General features: G+C 40.8%; 1 protein-coding gene across 3 annotated transcripts in view; it reads left to right on the forward strand.

Annotated features, from left to right (window-relative positions):
• Positions 1-897: 897 nt before the first annotated feature.
• The window catches only part of G3BP2 (G3BP stress granule assembly factor 2), a 34,312-nt gene continuing 21,505 nt past the window's right edge, over positions 898-13,704 (forward strand). The window contains exons 1-3 of one of the 3 annotated variants that reach the window (XM_042474177.1): positions 898-1,042; positions 3,636-3,680; positions 6,448-6,565. In XM_042474177.1, the coding sequence (XP_042330111.1) occupies positions 6,471-6,565 (95 nt within the window). In that variant the 5' untranslated portion in view covers positions 898-1,042; positions 3,636-3,680; positions 6,448-6,470. The remainder of the gene's footprint in view (positions 1,043-3,635; positions 3,681-6,447; positions 6,566-13,704) is intronic. The other 2 variants (XM_042474175.1, XM_042474176.1) reach the window with 2 other exon arrangements.

A 13,704-nucleotide genomic window follows, 5' to 3' on the forward strand; every position in this document is an offset into this window, starting at 1 on the left:
TCACACCACTGGCTATACTGGCTATTGTGTGGACGATGGGACCTGCAATTCAGCAGCTTTCAGTAAGGCCACAGTTTCCCATTCTAAGGTATCAGGCCCAGTCTAATTAATGTATCAGGAATAAATAGCTTGGAATGACCATATCCTGACAGAGAAAGCGCCATATAATCTATTTCCTGCTAACCACAAAACTTTAAATCATTGTGGTCCCCAAACTGTGCCCTTTAAGAGATTTTGGACTACAGTTCCCAGAAGCCTTAGCCATGTTGACCAATAGTCTGGGATTCTGGGAGCTGAAGTCCATAAAAAGAGCAGAGTTTGGGGAACCATGGCTTTAAAAAAGAGCCTCTCTTTATGCCCTTTAAGAGCATTTTGGACTTCATCTCCCAGAAGCCTCAGCCACGTTGGCCAATAGTTTAGGATTCTGGGAGCTGAAGTCCATAAAAATCCCTTCAGGAAAAGAGCTTGGGGAAACCAAGGCTTTAAAAAAGAACATCTTTCTCTATGCCCTTTAGGAGCATTTGGGACTTCATCTCCCAGAAGCCTCAGCCACGTCGGCCAATAGTTTAGGATTCTGGGAGCTGAAGTCCTTAAAAATCCCTTCAAGAGCAGAGTTTGGGGAACCAAGGCTTTAAAAAAGAGCATCTCTTTATCTATGCCCTTTAAGAGCCTTTGGGACTTCATCTCCCAGAAGCCTCAGCCACGTCGGCCAATAGTTTGGGAGTCTGGGAACTGAAGTCCATAAAAATATCCCTTCACTCCTCTAAGCCCCTCCCTCCAACGGCTTCTATCTTCCGCGAGCTTGGCCCCGCCCACTGTGGGAGGAGTCTCGAGCTTCGCGCATGCGCGTTTTCCTCACTTCCTGGGGGAAAAAAGAAAGAAGAGGGGCGGTGGCGCGCGGTGGCGACGTCACTGACGTCGTCGGCGTCCACTTCCGGTTCCGCCCCGAATCCGCCTGAGGGAAGAAGGAGGGAGGCGCAGCGCCAGTCGCTCCTCCTCCTCCTCCCCCGCGCCGTCGGCCGGGAGCGAACCGGATCCGGAGGTGGGTAACGGGGCACGGAGCGAGGCTGGGACGGAGGGAGAGGCCCGGGAAAGGTTCTTCCTGTTCGGCGGGTGCCTCAGGGGCTTCCTTCCGGGGCTCTTTTCCCCCTCCTCACTCAGAGCAAAGGACGTGGCGGCGGTTGCTGTCAACAGCGCTGCAGGCCGCCTTCACTAGCGGCGCCTCTTTAAAAGGAGGACCCTTCCAGGTTCAGAGAGGGAGGAAGGGAGCAGGGAACGGTCACCTGTCTCTGGATACACAACACACACACAGTAGGATAGCCACCCTTTGTCCAAATGTAGTAATAACAGCAATAGTAATAATAATAATAATAATAATAATAATATACTCCGCCTTTCCCCGAAGGAATCAAGGCGGGTTACAATAATAATAAGAAGAAGAAGCAGTAAAATACAATGTGTGTAAAATACACAACGTCTTCCTCCTTGGAGGCCTTTAAACAGAGGCTGGATGGCCATCTGTCAATGGGGATGCTTTGATTGGCAGTTCCTGCATGGCAGAATGGGGTTGGACTGGATCAGGGCCCTTTTTGGGGTCTCTTCCAACTCTATGATCCCTTCCTCTCCTTATAATAACTCCTTAAAAGCTTGTGTGAACAGATAGGTCTTTTATTAATAATAGTATAACCCACATAATATAGTATTTAAAATACCTTTTGCATAGTGTTCCACAGACAATATAATAATAATAATAATAATAATAATAATAATAAATTATTTATAGCGTGCCCAATCACAAGGAATCTGGGCGGATCATGTCATAAATATGTAACGGATCACGTTAATTATCAATTCTTAATTAGCATATCCAAATCTTATTCCTGGTGGATAGGTAGGTCTTTGCCGTCAAGGAGGGAACCGCTCTGATCTCCATGGGCAGGCAGTTCAAGGGTTTAGGGGCAGCCACCGAGAAGGTCCTCCCTCGCATCCCCATCAGCCGTGTTTGTGAAGGTGTTGGGATGGAGAGAAGGGCTTCTCCAGAGGATCTCAGGGTCTGGGCCGGTCTATATCAGGAGATATGGCCTCCCAGATAGTGTGGATCTGAGCCATGTAGGGCTTTCTAGGTAATAAGCAACACCTTGAATGCTTGGCACCACAAGTGTTTGGGATTAACCCCCTGCCCCTGGGTATAGGAATATTTGCATATGCATAATGAGTGACCTTAGAGATGGGGCTAAACCTGAAATTAATCTATGTTTCTTACACACCTTAAACACATAACCTGAAGATAATTTTGTGCCCTCTATATTTAATTATTTTCTGCAGGAGACCAAAGTTTGTGTGTCCATTCAACCGCCAGAAAGCAAAGGTGTCACTATCTCAGTCACCTGTGGATTTTGAAGGATTTCGCCATTCACAATTCCAGGTCCAAAAAGCACACACACACTGCAGAAATAATCCAGTTTGAGACCGCTTTAACTCGATGCTAGGGAATTCTGGGAACTAGTTTTGTGAGCTATTGAGCCTTCTCTGTCAGAGAGAGCTCTGGTGCCACAATAAACTACGCTTCCCAAGATTTCCTAGCACTGAGCCAGGGCAGTTAAAGTTGTCTCAAACTGGGTTATTTCTGCAGTGTGTTTTGGACCCCAGACTCAAGGTGTAGTTAATGCTGCCCTCAAAGCATTTTGTGTACTTCAGCCTTATAACTACCATGTAAAGCCGGCCAATATTGAGTAGTTTGCAAAAGAAGAGCCTTTTGCTTTAGCCGCTCTTCTGTGCTTGCGCTCATTTCTCTAATGAAAAGCATCCCTATATGCATATCATGTCCCAAATGCTACACCGGTGTTTGCTGCCTGAAAACATCCCCCGGTTACAGACAGCCAAAATAAAGCTGCTTTTAATGTAAGAGGACATGAATATCCCTCTGATAATGAAGTTAAAGTCCATCTAGTTCACCAGCCTGTTTGGGCCAACCAAATAGAAAGCCTTGAGTTATTTTCCACCATGATGAGTTGAACCACCAGGCAGACCTGGGTGGGTAGCAAACACATTAATAGGAATGTGTTACCAAAGGAATTTTTGGGGTCTCATGTTCTGCCTTTCTGTCAGTATGGGATAGAAGACATCCAAAGGAAGCCACAACAGTACTATTACTACAAATAGTTTGCTCTTTGCATGGGGAACTAGCATGGGAAACAAGTGCAAGAGGTGAAAATATCTCTAGACCAGTGGTGGGATTAGGACTAGTTCACCTTTTGCATCACCAATTGCCAGGTCAGAAGGTAGGTAGAGCCTGTTCTTCACAGAATATTTCTGGCCATTAAGCTGCAGGTGAGAGACTGTATCATCTTACAGACCTAGCTACATGTGCTGACATTAAGAGGGTTACATGAGGAGCGCAAACTTTGTGCCACAATGCCATTTTGAACTCTGGGCATCTTCCACAGTTTATCCACAGGACTCCTGTTTAAGGATAGCGTTTGAGCCTATCGGAGGAGTAACTGCATGGACTGGTTGTTTGGCTTCCACATGACCCAAGTTATCATTTAGTGCCTGCTACATAATCCAGCCAAAATATTGCCCATACTAATTTGCTTGCTTTATTTATTTGTTTTCTATTCTCACCTTTTCCCCAGGATTGGGACTCAAGGCAACTCACAACAAGAATAAAACAAGTAAAGGTAAAAAAAAAAAAAAAGGGGGGGGGGAGTACTGATAAAAACAAAATGATAAATATGATTAAGAAAGTAAAACATGAAGATGTTTAAAAACCCCCACTTTAAATGCATTTTTAAAAAATATAGCAGCAATCTGTTAAAATCCTATTGCTTAAGAGAGAAACAGTTGCTGAAACTCTGCCTGAATAAATAGGGCTTAGGCTGCCAATGGAGGGACAGCAAATATGACACCAGCCTAACCTCCCTTGGCAGAGAGTTCTTCAACCCTAGAGCTTCCTGCTTTTGTTAATTATTGCCCCAATAATCATATCTCTTGACCCAGTGCAGACCTTATTATTCTTTCCTCCATATGCACTTGTCATGATTTATCACATCAGTAACCAGGAGACCTGCATTCTCCTAATCTTACTCCTGCTCAAATGTCCCCTTTGATTCTCTACCAGTGTTCTTGGTCAGCCTCCCCTCCCTTGTTTGTAAGAATAACCACAGAGACAACATATACTCTCCCTGGTAGAGTTCCATTGGAACTCACTGCATCATCTTTTTTCAGGTTGAGATCCTATAAAGCAAAAGGGATTACAGTTTCTGACCTAGCCTTGCAATCTCTGGCCTGCCCTACCATGTCTGGGCTTACCAGCATGTAAAAGTTGTGTCATCAATTTATATTGCTTTGAGCCTTCAGTTAGGATAGTGAAGTAACCATTATTGTTGAGTGTTACAATTGGAGTTGTTTTTTTTGGGGGGGGGGTTACCTGCAATGGTCCTGAGTAGGCAAGTGCCATGAAGGTGCTCTGCTATATTTGTTTATATTTTTTGGTGCGCTGCACCTTTCCAAACATCCCTTTTTGCGCATGATATGAGGCTTAGCCATAAACATTTTTCATCAGATTTTACGTGGGAAAATTTCTCCTGCTCAAGAGTCAATTGAGATGTATTTTTGTCTGTTTGTTTAAATGTTTAAACAAAACTATGTAAATAGCATGTTAAATACAAATTTTACACAATGTACAGATATCTCCAAATTGCAATATATGATTGATTTTCCCTTGAAATTGCATTGAAGCTGCATTCCTTGGGAATGTTGTTGTTGTGTACCTTCAAGTTGTTTCTGACCTGTAGCACCCTAACTGGGTGACTTTAGGTAAGTCATACTCTGTCAGCCTCAAAGAAGGCTGAAGAAATTTGCCCAGAAAGGTTTGCCTTATAAGTTGGAAACAACTTGAAGGCACAGAACAACAAATAAGGCAAACCTATCATGGGGTTTTCTTGGTGAGATTCATTCAAAGGAGGTTTGCTATTGCCTTCCTCTAAGGCTGAGAGCATGCGACTTGCCCAAAGTCATACAATAGGTTACATGGCCAAGTGGGAAATCAAACCCTGGTCTCCAGAGTCTTAATGCAACACTCAAACCACAATACCATTCAAATCAGTGAGACCTCCAGGTAGGCATCCATATGCTTGCATTGCTGAACAGGTTAAATAATCTATTTAGAGTTAGTGTGGCATGATGTTTCATTAAAAAAACCAACTTAAAATTGGAATACTTTTCAGTGTCACAGAAGCAATAAATACCATATACCCATACATTATTTAACCTTTTAATGAGGGAAATGAAAACACTAGAAAGTGTTAAACTCATTTGATTGAACCTGAAGAACTATGTACAGACATACTTCCTAGGAAGAATGATCTGGAAAAAATTATTTATAACTGTGGCCTAAATTATATTATTAGTTCCAAGAAGTGTAGACCTATTAATCACTGATAACTTAGGGCCGGTACAGACAGGCCAAAATAAAGCTGCTTCGGGTCACTTTGGAGGTATGCTATTTAAATGACACACACATCTTAAGAGGCCAGAAGCTGCGCCAAACCTGCGCTCCAGTCCTTAGGATTGGAGTGTGGCCTCTTAGGACGCATGTATTATTTAAACAGCGTACTTCCAAAGTGACCCGAAGCAGCTTTATTTTGGCCTGAATGAACGGGCTCTTAGTAAGTAAAAAAAAAATCTTTACTTTTGTGTGTAAGTTCTGCAAGGCTTCTAGTTGGATCTTTGATTTTAAATTTGACTTGTATTGCATTTATTCACTTTACTGATTTTGTCTTCTCTTATGTTATATTTCTCCTTGGCATTGCCCATCGCTGGTTAAAATACACTGCAGTGTTTTGGAGATATATTCCAAATCTTAAATCTCTGCAATGACTGTGAAACAGAACATAGAAGCAATGCTTTTCAAAATCTAAAATATCCCACATGCTTTGGCACTTAGTAGGGTCATTCAGTCCTATGATTGCTCTGTTTTTGTTTTTTGTTTTAAAATCTTTTCCAGTTCTGTGGTACCTTTTGGAAATGAGGTAGAAATAAATGTTTGCAAATCGCCACTCCTTTTTGAGCAAGCAAAAAGCCAGCTTTTCCCTCCCCATTGTGGCTTTATGGCGCTCCTGCAGTGTGTAAACTCCATGCAACCGGAGCGCCATGAAGCCAGTGGGCGGGTGGTGTGATGCCGGCTTCTGGTCGGCTTCAGAGCATGCAGCAACAAAACACCACGCTCTGAAGCCACCCAGAAGCCAACTCAAAGGGGTGGGCTGTTTCACCCCAGAAGCCAGCCCAAAGGGGTGGTCTGCTTCACCCCTGAGTGATGATAGCTCACTTGCCTTCTTAACTAGGGGATGACCTAGTAAATTTTTTTAAGAGGCTGTTTTTTTCTGATCATATGTAAGCTGGTGATTCTGAAATGTGCTATTCTTCATTTGCTCTCCTGTATTATAGCCTTGACATTGTGTACCAAAGAAATGGTGATGGAGAAGCCAAGTCCGCTGCTTGTGGGGCGGGAGTTCGTGAGGCAGTACTATACCCTGCTAAACAAAGCACCAGATTTCTTACACAGGTAATTTTTGAGGATATACATAACTTGTGTGGTTTTGACCAAAGTAGAGGTGTATTGATTTCTCCATATAATGTGATCTGTTATTTCCTTATAACCAATCAAACCTGACTATTGATTAATACATCCTCAACAGCATTAGTTTTCTGTATGCTGCCTTAAGAGTATACTGAACAAAATGAATAAATGGTTACTCAATAATGCCTTGAGTCCCACTTTTGGGAAGAGGTGGGATATAAAGAAAGATAATAACATTACTGAAGGTATTCAGTGCCATAACATTTCTTTCTAGTACCAAGGAAATATCATCTTTGCAACATATTAAAATATTTCATAATTCTGAAACAATTTATCCATATATACTCAACTATCAGTTGACCCCATGTATAAGTCGAGGGCATGTTTTGGGGCCAAAATTATGGATTTTGACATGACCCGTGGATAGATCAAGTGTAAAACTTGGAGGCTCCTTCAGTGTGTATATGCAAGGGGCAAAGGGAAACAGCAATCAATCAATCAATCACTAAGGACTTTATCTGCTTGGCTCAGGACACTAAGAAACTGCATGGGGAAATTTGAAAGAGCTGCTATTATATTACCATCCTGACCTGTAAATAAGTCAACCTAGGATTTTGGGGTCAATTTTTGGGCATAAATTTTTATATTTATGGACAAGTATATACGGTACATTCTGGTAACAATTGTACAAAGCTTCCATTGAGACTTTTTGCTTTTTTAAAAGAGTTGATTGAAGAGGAAACAAGTGAAGGTGGAGGTGTCACTGAAAAATGAGATGTAGGGGCTCTGGGGGAGGAAAGAGTATAGATGCCTTGTCTGCTGTTCCTATATTTAATTATTTATTATTCGTATATTTTTAATAATTTAGTATCATGTTCTGTCATTTCCAACTTAAGGTAACCCTAGGGCAATCCTATCATGAAGTTCTATAGGCATGATTTGTTAAGAGAGGGATTGCCTTTGCCTCCGAGTCTGAGAGAGTGTGACTTGCCCAAGGTCACCCAGTGGGTTTCCATAGCCGAGTGGAGATTCAAACTCTTGTGTGCTAGTTCAGTGCTCAAACCATTATACTATGCTGGATCTCAATGTACTGTTCTATATTAGTATGATACTGCCCTTTGGTCATATTCCCTGGATAGTTTACAGACAGTACAATAATTACAAAGGAAATAATGAGCCAAAGCCACAAAATTATGAAAGCAGCATAAAACTATTAACAGGATTAAAATCTAAAAATGCTTGTCTATTTATGCATATATTTGCATTATACATATTTACGTATGCATAAACCCAGGATATCTGATGGGAAATGTTTTTTATTAAATGCATTTGTTTTTATGTTTTGAAAATCTGAAATATTGTTTCTGTAAATGAATGTTCTGATCACCTTTATGAGAACTGCGATGATGAAACAAACCAAAGTTTCAAAGAATGTTGATTCAAGTTTGTGGTGAGGTAGGAAAAGAGGGTGGAACAGGAAAAAGGTACCTTTGTAAAGGTGGCTTTGGTTGGGGAATTATTATAATAGAGTGATTGTTAACATAGGATTAAAGAACATAAATGGATATGAGCCATCCCTTTCTAAGATCCCTCTGGCATCCAACAAGCTCTTTCTGGCCTGGCAGTAGTACCTTTTGGCCTGGGTGCCCTGCAGGTAAATGCCACATTAGTCTGTAATAAGACCATGTTTTTACCCATGAGATGACTGTGGTGACAGAGCCAAAGTAGCCACAATGACACTTGCCTTTGTATATCCTGTTTGTATGATTATATTGTGTTGTACCTGTGACTTCCTTTGAAGACTTTTCAGAAATTTAACTGGTCCAAAATGCTACAGCCACACTTGAATCAGAGCTGGTTATAGAGACATGTAACCTACCTGTTACAATAGCTGCGTTGGCTACCGGCCCACTTTCTGGCATAATTAAAAGCACTTGTTGTTGTTGTTAGAATAATAGAATCATAAAGTTGGAAGAAACCACAAGGGCCATCCAGTCCAACCCCCTGCCATGCAGGAACTCACAATCAGAGCACCCCATACAGATGGCCATCCAGCCTCTGTTTAAAGACCTCCAAAGAAGCAGACTTCACCACTCTCCAAGGGAGTGTGTTCCACTGTCAAACAGCTCTTACTTTCAAGAAGTTCCTCCTAATGTTGAGGTGGAAACTCTTTTCTTGTTGTTGTTATATTTATTTGTAACCTGTCCTTACCCAAAATTGCAATTCAAGGCAGCTTACCATTTTAAAAAGAACAATACAGTTAAAAACATACCAAAAGTGAACATTAAAATGCAACTAAACTATCCACAATATGTAAACTGTATAAGTCTACCTCACATATAAGCCGAGGGCAGGTTTTAGGGCCAAAATTATGGGTTTTGCCATGACCTGTGTATAGGTCAAGGGTAAACTTGGAAACTTCTTCAGTGTGTGTATATGTGTGTGACAAGAGAGACTCTCATTGAGACTTTTCTTCAATGTTCAGCTTTTGTTTCAGCCAGGTGCAGAGGCGGGAGAGGGACTCTTAAACAAACAGCAATATCAGTAAATCACCTGTGACTCTTTCTGTGTTGCTCAAGAGAGAAAGAAACTGCATGGGGAAATCTGAAAGAGCTGCTATCACATTACCATAGTGGCCCATAAATAAGTTGGTCTGGGATTTTGGGGTCAATGTTTGAGCATACATTTTTAGATTTATAGATGAGTATATACAATATATTAAAATCCTGTCAGAATAAAAAAGGGATTTGATTATTATGATCCTATATTGGATCCAACTTATCTGAAAGGCTATATTCTGCTGTATAAGCCTGTTTGGCTATTAAGATCTGTAGGAAAGGCTCTCAGTCTCACCACCTTCAGAGATATGTCTGGTAAGACACGAAAGAAGAGCTCTCAGTGCTCACTCCTAGATTGCAGAACTCCTTTCTGAAGGTTGTTAGGCTAACTCTCTCCCTGTTCTCCTTCCACTGACAGATAAAGGGTTTTCTGTTCTAGCAGGCTTTCAGCAACTCACTTTCTGACAGAAATGGCCTGGTTGACCTGCTGGTAAATTTAAAATAAAAGTGCTGGACTTCCTAATTTGTTGTTGTGGTTGTGTCCCTTCAAGTCATTTCTGTCTTATGGTGACCCTAAAGCAAAATGTCCATGGGGCTTTCTTGGCAAGTTTCTTCAGAGGGGAACTGCCATTGCCATCCTCTAAGGCTGAGAGAGTGTGACTTGCCCAAGGCCACCCAGTGGATTTACATGCCCAAGCAGGGATTTGAAACCTTGTCTTCAGAGTCATAATCCAACACTCAAACCACAACACCATGCTGGCTCTTTGTAATATTACTACTTATTAGTCAGGAGTTTTTAAAATGTTTAATTTGGTTTATAATTATATAAATATAATTTAATATTTTAATATGTGTTATTAGTTTTGTTTTATTGCAGCCTTTAGAATTCCGTTGTAAGCCACCTTGCTTCCCCAACCCTGGGAAAAAAGCAGGAAATAAAACACAAATGAGACCTAGGCCGAGGAGCTGCGTGAGATAGACCCACCCATATGTGCTTAGGCAAACTTTATAGCAAGAAGCCAGATTGATATGGAGAGAAGAGTTCCTCATCAGGAAACCCCTCTGTCTTGGTATGGCATAGTTGCCTCTTTCTGGAAAGTCAGGGAAATGGATATTGGTCAGAGAATGTCAAGGAACTAGTGATTAAGGTTTGCTCATGTAATTATTTTTGAGACGCCACTGCAGGAGTAGAGTTGGCACTTGTAGAGTTGGAGTAATGGGTCTTGTAACAAGATGTGTGTATTCCTTGATATGATTATATGATTTTGGAAATGTTTATTGGCTGGTGATTACCAAGAAACAGTATAAAACAAACCTATATATGATAGTATTTTATTATGGAGGAATAATTTGTGCAGTCATATAAACTGCAGTCAGTTTCAGTTCATATGAAAACATGAATATTTTAAAAGCAGTTAGCAAACTGTGGTTGGCTGAGCTTAGTAGCTAGCCATTTTTTCCTCTAGCCAGCTGTCCGTTCCACTCCTGCCACAAAACACGTATTGTCAACAATAAAAAATGTGGTTGGCTAAAAATCTGACATTGTATGCAGACCTTTGTAAACAAAAGAAAAGAAAGAAAGCTGTTTTATTTATATATTTTGTTTATTAAAATATTTATGACCTGCCCTTGTTATGATAAGAACATAGGGCAATATACAGACAAAAACTAATCTAAAAGAAGTGTAGGGTACTGTTGGGCAAGTCACACTTCCTTCGCCTCAGAGGCTAAACCAAACAAATTTTGCCCCCTCTCTCATAAAACCTGTGATAGGTTTGCTTCAGGGTCACCATAAATCAGAAATGACTTGAAGGCACACAGCAATGAAGTGAACTGGGCTGCAACCAACAGGCAATCCTGGTTAGGATCATGGCCAACCTTAACAGTTGTCTGGGTACATGAGAGAGTTAGTTTGTAATAGTGACATTTAATTCACTTTGGAGTCTGACTCAGGAAAAAAACAGGAAGGCTGAACAGACTAGAGTGAGTTTTCCTTTGTTGCTAGCCTGTTTCTATAGGTCTCCTTGCTATTGGGGAAAGATGGATCGTGCTTGCACATTTTTCTTTGTTTGCTTCTGTATAACCTTTGGGAATCCATTTTCCATAGGCTGCAGCTTGGTTGAGGTGCAGCTTAGCTCATATATCCAGCAATGGGGATTTTATTTGTTTGCTGGCCAAGGGATAACTGGGTAGAATTGGTTTGGGGTCTCAGTTCTAACATTTGCCATGAGAGAATGCTGAATCTTATCAGCAAAAGGGCTGGAGTGTTTCTCCCCTATGTAACATCTGCTGCATCATTTACCACCAATAAGGCTTATTCTAAATTAGGAGTGTTTGTCAGTGTCTGGTACAAAAAGAACCCTGGGAGAGGCTTGGAGCTACACCCAGTTTCAGAACAAAACAACAAAGAAGATCAATTTAATGCAGTCTAAAATACATAAAACAAGTTAAACAATTTAAGCCATTTAAAACAGTTCAAAAACATTGCTTTATATAGATTCCTAGATCCTAAGCATTCTTTGCACGTGCCTAGTCTTCAGCTTCACACTAAAATCTAGTTAATATTGGAGCCAAATGGGCCTTTGACGGGGGAGTGTTCCACAGCTGTGGGACCACAGCAGAGAAGGCCTGCTTCTGTGTCTCTATGGCGAGGTACAGACCGCCCAAAAAGGGCGGCCTGCCGGTGCCTGCATTTCCGCCAGAGGGAAGCCTCAGCCGCCAAATGGTGAGGCTTCCTGCTGACAGAAAAAGAACCCACAAAAAGTGGGTTCTTTCTATGCCACGGTGTCAGTGTAAGGAGTGTGCCATTGGCGCACTTGTTACTCAAGTGCTTCACGGCGCCATGTGTATGCTGTACTTACGTAACACGGCACCGTGTGGATGGCATTTGCGTAACAATGGCGGCACCCGTCTGTACAGGGCACTGCCATTTTGACGCCCTCGTCACGTGCGAGGGGCGTCTAGAAGCGCTGCCCCTTGCATGTGATGACGGTGTCCTTTTTGGCCCATCTGGATTGGGCCTAGGTAATATATTATTCCCATTGGGTAGACACAAGTGGATATTCATGATCTTTAATATATAGGGAAAGTATTAAGGATCGAAATTTCAGGACATTTCAGGTTTTGAATGTTATCAGAACCTTAAATTCAGACTGGAAGCCAGTTTAAAGTGTTGATGTTTAGTTTCTGTAATTCTGATGGTTGGACTCATTAACGTATTTATTTACGTATTAAAATATTCTATCCCATCCTTTATCAAAAGAGCTCAGGGGAGCACATATGTAAAAATTAAAACCAAAAGGTTATTATTATTATTATTAACCTTTATTTATAAAGAGCTGTAAATTTATATTACATTTAAAACATTAAATGTAATATAAATAGACTACAAGTATGTTGAGCATATTAACAAGTTAAAACAGTTTAAAAAACCTGTGAGTGGCATTTGAAATAAATCAGTGAGGCCCAAAGCCTTTAATAAATAGCTATGTTTTTACTTGCAGCCTAAATGAAGCCAGTACTGGTAACTATTTAGGCCACCAAGGGGAGGACATTCCATAATTAAGCCCATTTTTCAATTGAGCCAATGCTACAACCAAATAGATCTTTTGCCTACCATATTGGAGAAAAATTGTTCTATTTGAAAAGGCTGTGGCATCATATTTTGCATTTGCTACATACCGCTGAAGCCTATCTAACCTTACTAAAACTTTCTGTAAAGTTCAGGCAGATATATCATCCAAATCTGCTCTGGCAAACATTGAAACCTCCATGGAAGCTCTTAATGATAGAGCTGCAGCTTTATGTCCCTTTTTAATGCTGCATCTGCTCTCTTCTCATCCATATCTTTTAAAGCAGTATCATCTTCAGGAAGAGCCAAATTAGATACCAGTCCAGATATTGGAGCATCTATTAATATCATGGTCCACCGATGCATTAAATCCTTATCAAATAAGTACAACTCTTTACCGAAAATATTGAATCTCTTTATTATTTTAAAAAGAGAACAAACTTACCAGTAATAGACTGAAGGTCTTTTCCAAGATAGTAATAATTTTGAAATTATTCAGTATTCTTATCTATTTGAGTTTCTTGACAGTCTTGGTCTGAAACTGATGGAATATTTTATGTCCTTATCTAAGTGATTTTGGACTGAAGTGCCAGTAGTCTAAGTATTTCTCCTTAAAAACTATTGTATTATCTTCCCACATTTTATTATATTGATTTATTTTTACCCTACCTTTTTTTTTTATCAAAGCTGGAACCCATCTACATGTTGCTATTGGAAGCATTTATTAGGAAATCTAAGAGAGTGTCATCGTGTAGAATAGAATATGTTTTGCTCTGTTTCTCTGAAACATCTAGTTATGGAGAAGAGGTTCAGGAGAAGCTTTGCATGCTCTGAAGCGGTGCCTATATGCTGTTATAAGCAGAACACACATCCTACGGATGGGTGGTTCCTAATTCTAGAACTGGGTTGTTTTTCTGTTCTAGAGAGAGTTGGGCACAATATTCCAGCTGGGGTCTGACCAAAGCAGAATACAGTGGCACTATTACTTTGCTTGA

Source organism: Sceloporus undulatus, chromosome 6, assembly GCF_019175285.1.
Source record: "Sceloporus undulatus isolate JIND9_A2432 ecotype Alabama chromosome 6, SceUnd_v1.1, whole genome shotgun sequence".
Lineage (NCBI taxonomy): Eukaryota > Metazoa > Chordata > Lepidosauria > Squamata > Phrynosomatidae > Sceloporus > Sceloporus undulatus.